At 47.1% G+C, this 17,056-nt stretch overlaps 1 protein-coding gene across 8 annotated transcripts in view; it reads left to right on the top strand.

Moving 5' to 3' along the window:
- PFKFB3 (6-phosphofructo-2-kinase/fructose-2,6-biphosphatase 3) overlaps positions 1-17,056 on the top strand; it is a 98,734-nt gene that overhangs the window by 71,662 nt on the left and 10,016 nt on the right. For 6 of the 8 annotated variants that reach the window (XM_049882036.1, XM_049882034.1, XM_049882030.1 and 3 more), the window contains exons 2-13: positions 5,293-5,418; positions 6,588-6,684; positions 7,471-7,537; positions 8,153-8,227; positions 8,592-8,648; positions 10,969-11,093; positions 11,613-11,820; positions 12,198-12,344; positions 12,556-12,660; positions 14,611-14,740; positions 15,474-15,536; positions 15,662-15,726. In XM_049882036.1, coding sequence (XP_049737993.1) covers positions 5,293-5,418; positions 6,588-6,684; positions 7,471-7,537; positions 8,153-8,227; positions 8,592-8,648; positions 10,969-11,093; positions 11,613-11,820; positions 12,198-12,344; positions 12,556-12,660; positions 14,611-14,740; positions 15,474-15,536; positions 15,662-15,726 — 1,265 coding nt within the window. Of the gene's footprint in view, positions 1-1,063; positions 1,375-5,292; positions 5,419-6,587; positions 6,685-7,470; positions 7,538-8,152; positions 8,228-8,591; positions 8,649-10,968; positions 11,094-11,612; positions 11,821-12,197; positions 12,345-12,555; positions 12,661-14,610; positions 14,741-15,473; positions 15,537-15,661; positions 15,727-17,056 lie in introns of those variants that run through there. The other 2 variants (XM_049882037.1, XM_049882033.1) reach the window with 2 other exon arrangements.

Genomic DNA, 17,056 nt, shown 5'->3' with positions numbered 1-17,056 from the left:
ACTGGCTGAAAACCACTAGTTTAGGAAAGAGCACTTAGAGGATTTCAAGCAGGGCTTCGAACCAGTACAGATGTTCAGGAACAGATCAGTAATTGCTGATGTAAAGGAGGGCAGTTTAGGCATTGCAAAGCAACCAAATCTGTTGCTGTGGATTTTGCCTCGAGTAAGAAAAAAGCCTGGTGGTATAGTGGTTAAGAGCTACGGCTGCTAACCAAAAGGTCAGCAGTTCGAGTCCGCCAGGCGCTTCTTGGAAACCCTGTGGGGCAGTTCTGCTTTGTCCTGTAGGGTCACTATGAGTCAGAATCGGCTCCATGGCAGTGGGTTAGGAAATAAACAGCAGTGCTCTGCTCAAAGATGGCGGCCAACTGTGCTGCTTTGAATGTGTGTTGCTCTCTACAGGCCTGCCAATAATCCAATTTCCTGTGTTTAAAAAAAAACAAAAACAACCACACCCATTGCCATGGACTTTTAGCAGGCACCGCTGTTTGTTTCCTCCTCAGGTCAAAACCAATAGCCAACAGATTTGGTTGCTATGCAGTGCTTGCGCTTCCCAGTCCTCATTTACATGGGCAGTTACTGAATTGTTCTGAACCTGTTCAAAGGCCTGATTTCAAGTGAAAAAGATTTAGGCTGAGCCCTGATTCTGTCACTTACTGTTTTTGCTTTGTGGCCTCAGGCAACAATCTTGATTTGTGAGTCTTAGTTGTCGAATGTCTGGAATAGTGGTAGAATAGTGATAGCCAGAATGGCTGAGACTGATCGAGAGCATTGTATTAAGCATTTTCATGTATTCTGTTGGGTGGTGCAAATGGCTAATGCACTTAGCTGCTAACTGAAATGGTAGAGGTTCCAGTCCATCCAGTGGTACCTCGGAAGAAAGGTCTGGTGATCTATTTCTGAAAAATCAGCCACTGAAAACCCTGTGGAGCAATTGACAAATATCGTGTCATTTATATATATGTGTGTGTGTGTGTATTTAACAAATATGTATTTTAATGTGTTTTCGATGAAAGTTTACACAGGAAATTAGGCCCTCATTTAACTATTTCTGTATGTATTGTTCAGTGACATTGGTTACGTTCTTCACAATGTATCAGCATTCTCAGTATTTTCATTTTGGTTGTCGTGTTTCCATTAATCCAGCTTTCCTGTCCCCCCTAGCCTTCTCTTCTTTGGTCTAGGGTAAATGTTAACCATCTGGTTTCCTCTAGATGATTATTTTGAGGCGTACAGTATTCATGGGTGATATTATTTATTTTACAGGCCAATCTATTATTTGGCTGAAAGGTGACCTCTGGGAGTGGCTTGAGTTCCAGGTTTAAAGAGTAACTCAAGGCGATAGTCTTGAGGGTTCATCTAGTCTCTACCTGTCCAGTAAGTCTGGCCTTTTTTTTTTTTTTTTAAACAAATTTGAGTTTTGTTCTACATTTTTCTCCCATTCTACCCTCAATAAACCCATTGCTGTCGAGTTGATTCCTACTCATAGAGACCTTGTAGGATGCCCCCATAGGGTTTCCAAGGAGTGGCTGGTGGATTTGAACTGCTAGCCTTTTGGTTTGCAGTTGTAGCTCTTAACCACTATTCCACCAGAGCTCTGGGACCATCTTTTGGGTTCCTGGTTGGAACGGTCATTAGTGGCAGCCGGGCACTGTCTAGTTGTGTTATATATATTTTTACAACAATTAAATAGAAAAGAAAATGCTATGGAGCACAGTTTTTTTACTCTGATGCCACGAGCTGGAATTGACTCAGTGGCAATTTTTTTTTTTTAACGTTATATTTAATCCACACAACAACCCTTAGGAGGCATTCCTTCAGTTTACGGAAAAGGAAACTAAGACACTGAGAGATTAAGTAACTTGCCCAAGGTTCAAGGAAGTGGTAGCCAGGCTTTGAATCTTGAACACTGCTTGACTCCAGACCCTGCAGTCTTAACCACTGTGCTGTTCTTATTTTGCCTCCCGAGTTTGTCACATGATGGGCTAAAAGGCTCAATCCCAGGTTGGGAAGGCCACTCTCCAGACAAGATTACACATTAGTTTAAATATGTACACAAATTAATGCATGTACTCAGTAGCAATCAGATAGTACAGAAGGCATTTGAAAGAGCTTTTGGAAAGCTGAGTCCCTGTGTCCACCCCCCCTTCCCCCCCTTCCCTGAGTCAAGCTCACTTATGATGTTAATTCTTGATATTAATAAGCAGACTCCTAGGATGCACCAGGCTGATCTGATAACAGGAGAGAGAAGGGGATTGTGCCCAGTAGACAACAATCAAGTTCCCCTGATCCCTTTCTGTGCTGATGTTTCCTGCCTTCCATTCTCCTGAGGGCCTAGCATGTTAAGCTGGCTTCCCAGAGAGACCTTCTTAGGGCAGTAGTGTAACCACAGGATTAAAGCAGGTCTTTGTGTGCCATTTTCATTTTGCACTTGGCTTGGTTGGAATAGGTGGTGGTGGTTATTGTAAAGATGCAACATTCTAAATTCAGTTAGGCATTTACGGATCCCTTCTTGGTTTGGAGCACAGTTCTACTCTGACACACACAAGGTTGCCATGAGGTGGAATCTACTTGATGGCAACTGGTCCTTGGTTTGCCTGTCATAAACAGCCCCTTTCATTTTTTCCTTTTGAACTTTTAATGAAGTGTAACTTACCTGCTTCTAGAACACAAGTGTCTTAAACCAAAAAAAAAACCAAACCTGTTGATGTTGAGTTGATTCTGACTCATAGCAACCCTACAGGACAGAGCAGAACTGCCCCATAGGGTTCCCAAGCAGTGGCTGGTGGATTTGAACTGCTGACCTTTTAGTTAATAACCGAGCTCTTAACCACTACACCACCAGGACTGCACAAGTCACGTAGCTCCTTCTTTTTGAGGTTAGCGTTTACGATAAAGTTTCTGCTTTGCCAAGTAAGGGAGTGATGGTTTGTCTGGGCTTGAAATTCAACCCTAACTCCTGGCTTTAGGTACTCCATCGTGCCTTTTACGGCCTTTTTCCCCCCTCAGAGTGTCTAATTTTAGAGGAGATTTGTCCATAAGATTAGTGGATAGACAGAATCCCCAATTTGATACATCGCCCATCCTCTACCTCTGGCTCCTTGGCATTATTCCAATAAAAATGTCTTATGCATGTGCACAGCTGAGTGTGTATGCATATGCCCCTGTCCCTGAGCATGTTTTAATGCTCTTGAGAGCAATGGCATGGGGTAGGGGGGTGGGGGGTGGGGGGGGTGGGGGGGGTATCCGTTAAACCAGGGGGAAGAGCCATTGCCTTGGGGGAAGGATCGGTGGAGTGGGTATTGTTTCCTGGCACAAGTGAGAAAACTTCAGCAGTCACTGTCACTTTTCTGATGTGTCGGCTGCAGCTGCCAGAATGCATCCTGGACACAACAGGGTCTGTCTTATGTTCCCATTGGTTTTCAGGGAGACTGTCATCTCTCTGCTTGCCCCTTGGGACATACGCAAGCCCATTGGTACCAGTCATGTGTGTACCCCTGCTGTCTCATCCTGGGCAGTGAAATGTTTCTGTTTTCTAGGAACTTGTTTGCTCCAAGGTCCCTGGAAGCCCAGGGAATACTGGCCAATGCTTTTTTGTGGCTCCTGAATGTCTCCTGATAGCCTTTCTACCTCCTCCCCACTGAATGGTCTAAAAATACTGGGGAAGAAACAATCCAAAGCCCCCTGTCTATTATGCTTGCTTCCTCCTTACCCTAGCCTGCAGTCTAGGAAACAGATCCCAGAATAGCACAGTGGGCGTTTGAACATGTGTCTCAGCTTGGTCAACAGGCTGAGCATGGAACCGTGATGGGATGCCCAGCGGCTTCCTCCTTAATCCGTGCAGGAGGCAAGGCGCCTATCAGCGATGATGTTGGTGGCTTTCCTTCCTCCCCCACACTGACACTCACCAGCTTATACTTGCATATCAGAGCCTCTTTCTAATTCTGACTTGTGGGCAGATTTGGGGTAGAGCTTTAATAGGTCTCTCTGCACCCTGTGTGGCCTCCACTCCACCTGTGAAGCGATTTCGTGTAGCTGATAAGGAGGGCTTGGCCCATCTCGGCAGCCAGTGAGCGCAGCCTTGCAGAGCCGCAGCTCTGCCCGGGTTGGGAGTTGTCAGGCAGCGGGTCTCCTGCTTCCAGTGGAAGGGCACCTGCTCACTCCTGTTACTAGGATGTGGGAGCTGCCTGTTCATCTCAGGGGCAAGATGACAGCAAAGGAAATACTGTGCCATACATTCCCAGAACAGGGTTCTTTTTAAAACTCCTGGAAACCTCCCTCCCTGGCATTTTGTCTTACTGAGATTCTGAGGAACGTGGGCCTGTATTTCAGTAACTGAAGCAAAGAAATTCACAAGCAAAAGCCTCTGGGTTTCCCAGAGATGAATGGTGGAGCCAGGCCCCTGCCTGGGTCTTAGCCAGGCCCCCTGCCCTCTGACCCGCCTTTCATTCATCGGGGCTCTGGCATCAATCAGAACTTGGCAGCAGGGAAGGGGAGTATCAGGGAAGGGCATGAGAGTCTCAGGGATGGAGGAATTTATCCATCAGCCTTCACTGGGAGCCGTTTGGAAACCCTGGGTGGCATAGTGGTGAAGTGCTACGGCTCCCAACCAAAAGGTTGGCAGTTTGAATCCAGCAAGTGCTTCTTGGAAACTCTGTGGGGCAGTTCTACTCTGTCCTATGGGGTTGCTATGAGTCAGAGTCAACTTGACGGTAACGGGTGGGTCTGCTTTCTTTTGATAAATTCTTTTTTTAAAATTGTCCTCTTAAAAAAATATATTTTTATAGAAAGTTCACCCAGACCTACTGTGTGGAAGTTCGGGAATTGATGGTTGGCTTCTCTCTGTTTTGGCTCTCTGGGGGCCTGCCTCCCATGTCCCATTCATGCCTGCCACATCAGCTTACATACCGCACTTGGAAACCTCCGCCTCCTACTGTTAGCCTCGCCTTTATTGGTGTTGGTGATGCTTTTTCCCACATCCTTGAGGAGTGCTCTTCCACTGTAGCATTAATAACAAGATTCCCTGGCTGGGTCCAGGGCACTTGGGTATCCGGTTGGGAATTTGGTGTTGGGACTCAGACCCTGAAACCAAGATAGAACTGTGAGGTGTGACTTAGACGCTCTGGCCACCAGGGGGCCCTAGTCCCGGTTGAGTCTGAAATACTGGGCGCTTTGAGATGGGGAATGAAATAAGGCTGCTTCTGTGAAAATTCTTTAAAGTTTGTTGTTGGGCATAGGACTCTGTTCACCAACTTTCACCACTTCGTTAACGACACCTCCTTTTGCTCTTTACAGCCTGCGGGCCGAAGCTGACCAACTCCCCTACAGTGATTGTCATGGTTGGCCTCCCAGCCCGGGGGAAGACTTACATCTCGAAGAAGTTGACTCGCTACCTCAACTGGATTGGCGTCCCAACAAAAGGTAAGGCTGGGTAGATCCACTGAATGCTGTGAAACCCTGATGGCATAGTGGTTAAGTGCTATGGCTGCAGACCAAAGGGATGGCAGTTCAACTCCACCAGGGGCTCCTTGGAAACTCTGTGGGGGCAGCTCTACTGTGTACCGAAAAAAAAAAAAAAAAAATCATTTCCAGTTGCTGGTACAGATGGTGTAGAACTACTGTGGGGCTGGCCTGTCTGCCTGTATCGGATTCTAATCCCACCTCCCCTTTCAGCTGTGTCACCTGTCTCTGCTGCACACATGCCCTTTCATGTTGGGATTTTATTGTCACTGCTGCTCTCCTCTTTCCCACTCTTCTGAATCCTGCCCAATTCAGGTTTCCCTTCCTTGATGAAGCCCCCTCTGACCACCTCAGCCCATGCAGATCTCTCTCCTTTAAAATCCCATAGCACTTAGTTGTAATATTTCTCTACTCACTGTCATACAGTGCTCTGTACTCTTGGTTATATTCTTTGGTTCTTTGTCTACTCTTCCCAACCTGATGGGAAATGTCTTGAGGATGGGGACTAGTTCTTAAATTTTCTCTCCACCGCTGTGCCTAACATGGTGCTACACGCATACTGAGTGCCCAATCCATATTAAACGCACTAGGGAAAATAGAATTAAATAGCCTTATTGACGTTGAAGGAGCCCCTGTGGCGTAGCAGTAAAAGCACTTGGATGCTAATTGAAAGGTTGGCAATTCGAACCTACCTTAAGGCCCCTCAGGAGAAAGACCTGACGATCTGCTCCCATAAAGATGATAGCCTACAAAACCCTAGGAGGCAGTTCTACTCTGTCATTTGGGGTCGCTAAGAGTTGGAAATTGATGACACCGGACAACAGCAACAACCTTGGCTCTGGCTGCCGAGTCAGCAGAAGAGCAGCTGGGTTGTACCTGGCAGTGGGTGTGAGACCCACTCACTTTTGGAGACTGTTGGCCCGAATCATCACCCCTGTGTTCACTAGACTTGTGACTGACCCTGTTGTTACAGTCTCAATCTGTGGTCCACAATGTTGTGTGACTGGGCTTAGAGACTGGACCCAATTCAAACTGGTGGGGTTTTGTTTGTTTTTGAGATTGTGTTTCCAGTTGTGAGTAGGCCCCTTCATCCTGCTTGGTCATCTCATGCTGGCCTTTTCCATCCACAGTGTTCAACGTCGGGGAGTATCGCCGGGAGGCTGTGAAGAAATACAGCTCCTATGACTTCTTTCGCCCTGAGAATGAAGAGGCCATGAGAGTGCGAAAGTGAGACATAAGCTGCCTTGAAGGCTTTGGGTTTTGGTTTGCTATGCCTTTTTAAAACATTTTCTATAAGGGGAAGAGAAAGCTGGCCTGCAGTGTGGCTCTGTGGCCTCTGGCTTATCTAGATAGGGTTGATGGCTGTCAGATTTGGCCCTAGCTCTGCTGGCAGCAGCTGCTACAGTATAGCTTAGGACAAGCTTCTGGGCCAGTCTGAGACTCCTTGCTTTAATGTGATCCCAAATCTTCTAACTCAGCTGATGGGATACAGAGCAACAGCAATACTACCTTGTTAAGAATAATCAAAATAATGTTCACTGAAAACTATCTGTTTACATTTGGGAAGGATTTTTTTTTTTAAAGCACAGGTGATCATCAAACCCTAGGGCAATAGTGCTCAATCCTAGCTGTTCAGTAGAATCACCTGTGGAGCTTGTTAAAAATCCCCATGTTAGGCCATACCCCAATCCAGTTCAATTAGAAGTTGTTCATTGGATCTGGGCATCAGTTTTTTGAAAGCCCCCAGGGGATTCCATTGTTCATCCAGGCATGAGCACCACTTCCTGAGGGTGACTGAAGTACTTCCACGCTGGACCTCACCCTGGGGAGCCTCTGGGACTCAGGGGGCTAACCCCGAGGAAGGCTTGGCGAGCTTGGCCACAGCGCTGGGCAGTTTAGAGACAGAACTTGCAGTTACTCTGTTTATTGGGGTTGGTGAGGCGGGTCACTGGGACTTACCCAATCCAGATGGGCCCTCCCTAATGCTTGGCTTCTCTTTCTTGCATGTTGCAGGCAGTGTGCCTTAGCGGCCTTGAGAGATGTCAAAATGTACCTGACACAGGAAGGGGGCCAAATTGCGGTAAGTCTAGGGAATGCCATGGTCTTGCTTTTTATTTTTAATCCCATATCAGGTTGGCATCCTCAAGAGAGTAAATGTAAACATTGGCCTGAGGAAGTGCCAAGAGCCATTGCTGAGGCATCACAAGCAGGGACAAGTGCCACTGGCCCCAAGGGCTGAGGGAACCACGAGGTTAGGGCAGTACAGTGGCTTAGCAAGGTGGTTGGTGGGGGTGGACTCGACACAGCAGCTGGAGTGCTCTGCTCACTCCCTTCTCCATGTGCAGTTAGGCCACTACCCACCAAGGCTGGGAGGACCTGGGGGAGCTGCCAGCCACAGTAGCTAGTGGATCTTCCCCATACATCTTCCTCCCATTGCATGTAACTTTTTGTTTGTTTTAAATAACTGTTCCCACCCTGTCCCCTTCTGTCCCTCCGAGTTGTGGGCAGTGGGAGAGGGGAGGGCTGGCATGCTCCTGGAGAGGCCTTGGGCAGGGCACAATCTCTTCTTGAACCAACATTTTTGGCTTATTCATGGAGGTGACAGGCCTACCTGACCTACTTGGGGTTTTTGCTAAATATTGTTGAACTCAAATTAGATTCGTCTTCACTGCCTGCCTTTCTGTCTCCCTATCAGGTTTTCGATGCCACCAATACTACTAGAGAGAGGAGACACATGATCCTTCATTTTGCCAAAGAAAATGATTTCAAGGTGAGTCAAGCTTCGTGTCTTCTCTTGTCCCAGAGAGCACAGGAGAAAGGAGAAGACCTTGGGAGGGGCCAGTTACCATGTCTGGAGCACCTCTGCTTCCTACTTGGTACCTAACCTGCTGCTGCCTAAAAATATGGCCTTCCTGTGTTAGGATGCTTAGGGTCAACCTGACTGGAGGTGGAATGCTTCTCTGAGTTGAGGAGGGTGCAATGGGATTGAATTAGTGGGTCTTTTATGTATTTGGGAATTTAGGAATGGAGTCCTTCTTTCTTGTATGTGATACTTACATCACAATGATAAAAACATTGGTGTTTTCCTCGTACGCATTTGTTGTTTCTTAATAGTTTGTTTTGCTTCCATCCAGGTGTTTTTCATTGAGTCTGTATGTGATGACCCTACAGTTGTAGCCTCTAACATCATGGTAAGACGAAGCAGAAAACCCCGATTCTAGTGTGGTAGCTTAGGCTGCCAGGATATTTGCAATCAGAGGACAGTAGGCCATGCCCTGAAAGTCGACTAAACTTTCAGAATGAGCTGGTTCTCCCCGTTTTGTTGATTTTGTTTGAGAGGTGGGATACTGGGAGGTTAGAACTGTGAAGCAGTATTTCTTAACTTAGAGGCATGTTCCATGACCTAGGCTGGCTCTTCCTGGGGTCTTTTCAGACAGTCAGCAGTGAGCACAGTCCTTTCTGGGCCATGAAAGGTAAAGTGGGGAGGACTGGGAACAGTGTATGTAGGTGGCAGTAGCTTGGCAGACCCAGATGGTGTGTGTGGGAGCTGCTTGGGAGAAAGGAGACAGAAGCTCAGCCCTGCCAGATGGGAAGGTAGGCAGCAGGCTGATCTCTTTTGCTATTAAGGTCCCTGATAGGTAAGAATGATTGTGTATTGACAAAGCGTATAGAATTCATTAAACTGAAGTCAGAGTTTCCAAGTTTGGGAAGAAGTGGGATAGTAAAATTATCTCTTCAGATGCATCAATGTATATGGCCAGTCTCCCCTGTGTCAAGGGGAGGTTGGCTCTATACATGGAGGGTAATTGGCAGCTTAATTCTTAAGTTTTATCAGTTGATAGCAAAACATATCACAAACATTGACAGAAGTGGTTACTTTACCACAGGTCACCTTTCTTGTGGAGTAGATAAGTTTATGTCCACTTTAAATATATCAGAATAGGATGAATCTATAAAGCAGAGCAGTCTTAATACTTCTACGGGGAACTCTGTGGTAATCCTGGACAGACCGAAAACCAGTTGCTGTCAAGTGGATTCTGACTCATGGCAGCTCCTGTGTTATCAGAGTAGAACTGGGCACCGCAGGGTGTTTGATGGCTGATTTTTTGGAAGTAGATTACCAGGCCTTTCTTCTGAGATGCGTACTGGTTGGATTCTAACCACTGATCCTTCTCTTAACAGCTGAACATATTAACCGTTTGTACCACCCAGGGACTCTATAGCAAAAATTTTAAAAGGATGCTAAGCGTTCATCAGCTTCTTGTGTTGGACCTCTTCTCCATGGCAGTGGGAATATTTCAAAGCATTTCTAAATCAGAAGTTCATATTTCAGGAAGGGCTATTTGAATTGTGGAAAATCAGTTCAGTTGAGTTTCATTGGCTTCCAAGGAAGTGATTCAAAGTACAAGGAAGCAGATGTTGCAGTAATCTAAACAAAGGGTTTTGCTGTAATTCCTTGGTTTGGCTTTACTAGTTTCACTAGGTAGTGAAGCAGAGTGCAGCTACTGAGTGATTTATCCCCAGAGAGCTGTCACCAGCGTGCTTAGCCAGGAGATTACCGTTCATCTCTTAGTCCCTTTTAGCACATTTAGTCATTTGCCCTGACCCTCTGTGTTCAGAATTTTCTTTCTCTGACTAAGCCTCAGAGCCGCTTTGCAGGTTCAGTCTGCCCACTGTGTTCTTTATGTGGGCGGCCGAGCTAGGATGGAAAGGATTTGTGAACTGAAGATTTTTGAAGAGTGGCTGCCTTTCTTTCAAAACTGTAGTAGTTGTTGAAGGAAAAAAGCTTGCACGCATATAAAAAATTCTGGGTTTTCCCCAAATCTACCAGGTTGCTCAGACCTACTGCTCAGTTACAGGCTGTGGCTGGTCTGAGTGTCACTTCTGCACCCTCTCCCATGACAGCGAGTGCCCCTGAGCAGGAGAGACACGTGTTCTGGGTAGAGAAGCAAAGGGCTGGTGTTGTACACCAGCTACATAGTTAATAACAGACTTACTACAAGTGTTTGCTGCCTTGGTCTGTGGGTTGGTGGAGGAGTTGTACCTGGAATACAGGGCCAGGGTCCTCTCTAGCAGCGATGGAGTATGCCTTTTATAACCAACAACCCACCCTTTGGTATAGGGAATGTTGCAAATGCTAATGTAGAATTGGGTTGGATTCAGGGCTAGGCTGTCTGGTGGTGACTCAGTTCCTAAATGGTGGACTATTCAGAGGTTTTCCTTAAGGAATCCTCACGGATGTCCTGTCTCTGTCCTCCCTGAGGGCTGAATGGGTGGCACATGCCTTCCAACCAGCAATTCTCTATCTCCCATTGGTACCCTCACTATAAAATAATCAAGTTATGACTCAGCCCCCAGCTTTTTTTTTTTCTCTTAAACACTGGCTAGGATAACCTTTATTCTGAGACTTTCTGTACATCCCCCCTTTTGAAAGCACCAAATCCTGCTTAATCTAAGCAAAAAGCCTCCCAGCGTGACTCATCTGTCAGCTGCCTCTTTGTGGTGTTACAGGAAGTGAAAATCTCCAGTCCGGATTATAAACATTGCAACTCAGCAGAAGCCATGGAAGACTTTATGAAGAGAATTAACTGCTATGAAGCCAGCTATCAGCCCCTGGACCCTGATAAATGTGACAGGTAATTCCTAAGAGGGGACTCTTTTCTCAAGTACCCATGTTTGGGTTTTTACTGTTTTCTTGAGGTTCCCACAAAGCATGCGCTCCTGCGGACTTTTACGTACTCTCTTTAAAAATGTCTTTTCGCCTCCTCCCTGATTACGAACGCATTCATAGTCAATATTTCAGATAGTACATAAAAGTATAGAAAGTAAACATACATTTGAGTCTTAGTCTTGCTACTGTCCCCCGATGTTTTCTTTTCCATTCTCTTGCTTATCTGTCCCCCTCTTCTGGGAACCCCAGCCAACCTCTTGGCCAGGCCTTCTACTATGGAAATTGGTTGCTATGCTTTTGCTCTCTGGCTCTTGTAGAAAATAGGTTCAGTCTGCTCTCAAGGAGCTCACAGTCTGACTTGGCAGTTCTGTTGAGGAATGAGTCTCCTGGAAGTTGGGCCAGGGGATTTGTACATGAGGCTAGGTGTGCTGTGCTGACAGGTAGAACATTCTGTTGGCTGATCCTTGGTGGCGTTTCTATGCAGGGACTTGTCACTCATCAAGGTGATCGATGTTGGTCGGAGGTTCTTGGTGAACAGAGTCCAGGACCACATCCAGAGCCGAATCGTGTACTACCTGATGAATATCCATGTGCAGCCCCGCACCATCTACTTATGTCGGCACGGGGAGAACGAGTACAACCTCCTAGGGAAGATTGGAGGCGACTCCGGCCTGTCCAGCAGGGGCAAGAAGGTAGGAGGAAGTTGAGGGATAGAGCAGGAAAGGAGGGGTATGTCTCCTTTCCTTTAGGGAAGTTGTGAGGTCCGTGGGAGTGGGCAAGGTGTTGCATTTCCTGCTGCTGCTGCCTCAGTGTGCTTACTGTGTGTGTGTACTGAGAAGGCAAGGATCTGCTGGGGCTTTGAGGAGGGGCGATCTGGTGTGCATGTAGGAGGCTAGTCCTAGTTGCTAGGGGCTGGAGCTAGTTGCTGCCAGGCTCTTCACCATTCTGATTACAGTAGCGTGATAGTCCTTAATGTGGTGGGTGAATGACTCGCCACTGCTTCTTGGCGGAGGAGCAGGAGCCCTGGTGTCCAATGTGTGTATTCCCCTATCATCCCATACCCTCTCAGTTTGCCAATGCCCTGAGCAAGTTTGTTGAGGAACAGAACCTGAAGGACCTCAAGGTATGGACCAGCCAGCTGAAAAGTACCATCCAGACAGCAGAAGCCCTTAAACTCCCCTACGAACAGTGGAAGGCACTCAACGAGATTGATGCTGTGAGTATCTGGATCTGGCCATGTGGGAGGGCTGGAGGGACAGGGGCTATGGAGGCCTTTTTCCCTGGAACCAGCTAGAAAGAGGGCAGCCTGTACCCGTACAGATCACCCCTGGGCATTGGGACTTCCTGAGATCTCTTTCAGACTCACAGGGGTTGCATTGACCCTTTTGGGCGTGTTCTCTTGAGTGACCTCTGGGTGTTTCTGCCAGGGTGTTTGTGAGGAGATGACCTATGAGGAGATCAAGGAGACTTACCCTGAGGAATATACCCTGCGTGAACAGGACAAATACTATTACCGCTATCCCACTGGAGAGGTATGTGTGTTGGGGCCGGCCTCATTTCTGGCCCTTCTTTTCCATCTGTAGTCATTTTTTCACTCAGCAAATAGTGATCAAGTGTATACTGTGTGTGTTGTGTGTGGAGAAGCTCATGAAGCACCTTAGCAGAGGCCAAGAGAGGGCTACTAGGGACCTGGAGGGATCCCCCAAAAAATGAAACAAAGAAACCTGTTGCTGTCAAGTCAATTCCGACCCATAGTGACAGAGTGGAGCTGCCCCATAGGGTTTCCAAGGAGTGGCCAGTGAATTCAAACTGCCGACCTTTTGGTTAGCAGTTTGAACTCTTAACCACTGCACCACCAGGGTTCTGGAGGGATCCCTGGTACTGATTGTGGACGGCTGAGTGGTCAGCTCCAAGGAAGACGGAATCTGACATCTAACCAGTATTTTTTGAGCTTCTAATGTGTTCTGGATGCCTGTTGCCAGCACCTTCACCTTTGAATTGAGTCTTGCTACACTGAAGCTTGCAAACAACTCCAGGAGAAGCACAGTCGCATTTTCCACTCAGTGAAAAGTGACAGAAGTGTTTCTCAAACAACATCTGTAATGATATGGGGAAGAAAGAAGATAACTGGTGATTATCCACCTGACACAAAGGTGTTGCACTTGACTGCAGGCGAGCTGGTTGACATACCAGCTGTGGACGTGTTACCGTCTGTCACTTGTACTGACGTACATTGGTGCTCACGTAGGGGTAGTTTCCCAAGCCAGGTGTAAGACTCACTTTGGTTGGGGAAGCAGCTGCTGCGAGCACTGGGCAGAGTGTTCAGATGCAGTGGGTGCCTGGGGTTCTGGCCACAAGCCTTGGGGGGCGGGGACACCAGCAGGGGTCTGTCCTGTGACCCTCCTCAGCATTTGTCATAGCATGAATCCCTTGTGGGCCAGGACACACGGGGTCACACTGACCCTTAGTCACAGGACCCGGGTTTGTAAGAGAGGGAAGGATGGCAGCAGAGGGACCCGTGTGACTAGTAACCTTGGTGGTCTTGTGTTAAAGTCACAAGCCTACCCATTATTATTATTTTTATTCTTTATTGAGATAAAATTCATATAACATAAAATTTACCATTTTAACCATTTAAAAGTGTACAGTTCAGTGTTTTTTAGTATATTTAGAATGTTGTGTAATCATTAAAACCAAAAACCAAACACGTTGCCGTGGATTTGATTCCGACTCATAGCGACCCTATAGGACAGAGTAGAACTGCCCCATAGGGTTTCCAAGGAGCTTCTGGAGGATCTGAACTGCCGACATTTTGGTTAGCAGCCATAGTTTTTAACCACTGCGCCTCCAGGGTTTCCATGTAATCATTAAAAAAAAAAAAAAAAATTACCACTGTTTAATTCTAGAATATTTCTATCACCCCCCCCCCCCAAAAAAATAACAGACCTGCTGGCAGTCAGTCCCAATTTCCCCTTTCTTCTTGTCCCTTGGCAGCTACTAGTCTTGCTTTCTGTCTCTATGGTTGTACCTATTCTGGACATTTCATGTAAATGGAACCATGTGGTATATGACCTTTTATATAGCTGGCTGACTGCTCAGCATAATGTTTTCAAGGTCACCCATGTTGTAGCATGCGTTGGTACTTCATGCCTTTTTATGGCTAAGTAATATTCCATACCTCTTCTCAGCTACCCGTCTCTTTCCACATGCTGAGGATTAGAAAAGGAATTTGCTCAGAGAGAAAGGTAGAGGTGATTTGCCTTTTCGAGGAAGCTGCTTGTGCTAGGTCTCCCTGGTAAGAGGTTAGCACTCAGCCCAGCCCCTGTGTTGGGATGCAGATTTAAAACATCACAGGGTATTAATTGAGCGACTGAGTGTTGCCTGGCTTATGATGGTGAGAAAGGTGTGGCTGGGTGCCAGAGCTCCCGTCTTCTCGAGTGCGGTTCTGCTCTGACTCAGGGCCCTGCCCCTCTGTCTTGCAGTCCTACCAGGACCTGGTCCAGCGCCTGGAGCCGGTGATCATGGAGCTGGAGCGGCAGGAGAATGTGCTGGTGATCTGCCACCAGGCCGTCCTACGTTGCCTCTTAGCCTACTTTCTAGATAAAAGTGCAGGTACTGCCCATCCTCTGAAGCTTTCTATGTGGGGAAATCAGGAACTAGGGAGGTTTCATACTCAAGGAGGGAGGAGGGGAACTGACCTTTGAGTGTGGCATATCTATATACCACATCATTTCCCACCAAGACGCTGTTTCTGTTGTGTTGCTGAATGTTAAAGTCAGTGTGTGTCTGGCCGCACCGCCCACAGAGGGGTCTTCTCTGACACAAGTCTCCTTGCTAGCCCTTGGGAAATGCTTCAGAACCCAGTTTGATATACAGTGGGCTTAGTAGCATCATCAAACAGCCACCAAAAGCCCTTGGCCTCCCAAATCTAAGGATCTTTGAGGCAAGTTGAAGTGGGGGAGACTCTTGTCTTCAACCCACCTTTGGGGAACAGACAGCCCAGAATACTCTAAAGATGCTATTAATAGGTAAGTCTTGTGTCTGCCCAAGGTTCAGTTGAATCCCAAGACAACCTTATTGTTTTGGGGGTGCTTTTTTTTTTTAAACTCTAATTCTGACATTGTGTAGGGGCGGATTTCTTTATTTTGTTCCTAGGCTAGGTATCTTTTTCTGTTTCGTGCTGGTCTGTGTGCTGGGGGACAGCTCCCCTGCCTGGGCCTGGCTTCTGGGGACACGGGCATGTCAGGAGCTCCCACTGTGAAGTGTGAATGTGGGTGTCAGTGCGTAAATCCTCCTCCCTGAAGTCTCATATCTAATCGTGCGGTCATATCTGCTTTCTTTTCAGAGGAGATGCCCTACTTGAAATGCCCTCTTCACACAGTCCTGAAACTGACACCTGTTGCTTATGGTAAGTGACGTAGCTATTGCCAAGGTACACTCCCCTGTCACTGTGGTTCCTGGTGGCTATGGAGCTTTCAGTAGGGCCCACCCCTTATTAACAGAAGCTGTGCTCTTTCCCCTCCCTGTGCCCAGGTTGCCGGGTGGAATCCATCTACTTGAATGTGGAGTCGGTGAGCACACACCGAGAAAGGTCAGAGGTAAGTGTGCCTCCTACTCCCTCAGCATCCCCACCTTGTCCTTTGTCATGTGAAGGACTCCTGTGGAGTAAGGGACCAGTGGGCTTACACACTTAAGAAGAACGAAGTCTTGATTGAGTTGCTTATGGACCTTTCAGCTGGTTCTTACTATAGTAATTTTTAAAAATTGTTATTAAAAAAATATAACCTAACACTTGCCCTATCATCGTTTTTCACATGTACAATTCAGTGACACCAATTATATCAGTCATGTTGTCACTATTGTAATTTGTTTGAAATAGGCCTGCTGACTCTTTCCCCTCTTTTTTCTCCACTTCTTTGTATTCTCTTCCCATCTTTCTTGTGGCTTCTGGGAGCTTTTTGTATTTTCTTTTTTCTCCCCAGTGCTCTTTTTCTCCATTTCTACCCGACTTAAGAAGTCAGTATTAAAGAGGGAGATAAATTTTTCTCTTTTAAAAATAACCTAGCACAATTATTGTTGCCTTTCCCTTTCAGGCAGCTACAACTATGTTTTCAGGTTTCAGAGTTCCTAGATAAAGCAGGACTGGGCATCAGCTGAGTCATCTGTATGTGCTTAGGTACAGAACTACAAGGGTGATGATAACACAGAAAAAGGAAGTGGGACTAGAGAAAAACAGATACGACTTGGGAGTTAGAGACATAAGGGATGGTGAATGGAAAGTTTTTTTTCAAAGGACCCCAGTGTTTGGTTTTGGATGACTTCCACCTTGGGAGATCCGAAATTTGGTGGTTCCTCAGATGGGGTCTCTCACCTAAGCAGATCAGAGTTCTGCCCAGGTGTATGTGGTGCAAATACCTTTGAGTTAGCATTGTACAGGCTGTTAAGACAGAACGCTTTGCCAGTATTAGTCTAACCCTTCCTGGTTCACCAAGTGTGGTATCCTGTCCATGGAGTCCTCCAAAGCAGGTGACTTCCCTGTTGTCAAGGAGCTTGGCTACAAGATTTCGGCATTAAGGGGGTGTGTGTGAGATGTCGGCTTAGTTTACACTCGCTAGCAGTTGCCTGGCTGGTTGGCTGAGCACCTGCCTCTGACCACCTCTTTTCAATGTGGTAAACTGCCTGCTGCATTGCCGTTAGTTGTGTGAGGAGCAGCCCTGGCTGGGGAGGGTGTGGCTGGTGCGGGCTCTCAGCCTGGCTCCAGTCTGCTGCCCCAGTGCTTTGGTTGGGCCTGAACTCGGCTCCAGTGATCCATGAACACTTCCCTGGGGAGGACTGGGCAGGGTCATGGCAAATGCAGACCTGGACTTAAGACAACCGGGCCATGAGCTGCAGAATGACGGTCTGCAGGACTTCAGAGCCCTCTCTGCT

Source organism: Elephas maximus, chromosome 4 (genome assembly GCF_024166365.1).
Source record: "Elephas maximus indicus isolate mEleMax1 chromosome 4, mEleMax1 primary haplotype, whole genome shotgun sequence".
NCBI classification, from domain to species: domain Eukaryota; kingdom Metazoa; phylum Chordata; class Mammalia; order Proboscidea; family Elephantidae; genus Elephas; species Elephas maximus.
The sequence above is the reverse complement of the archived record's forward strand: the minus strand, read 5'-3'. Positions and strand labels throughout refer to the sequence as shown.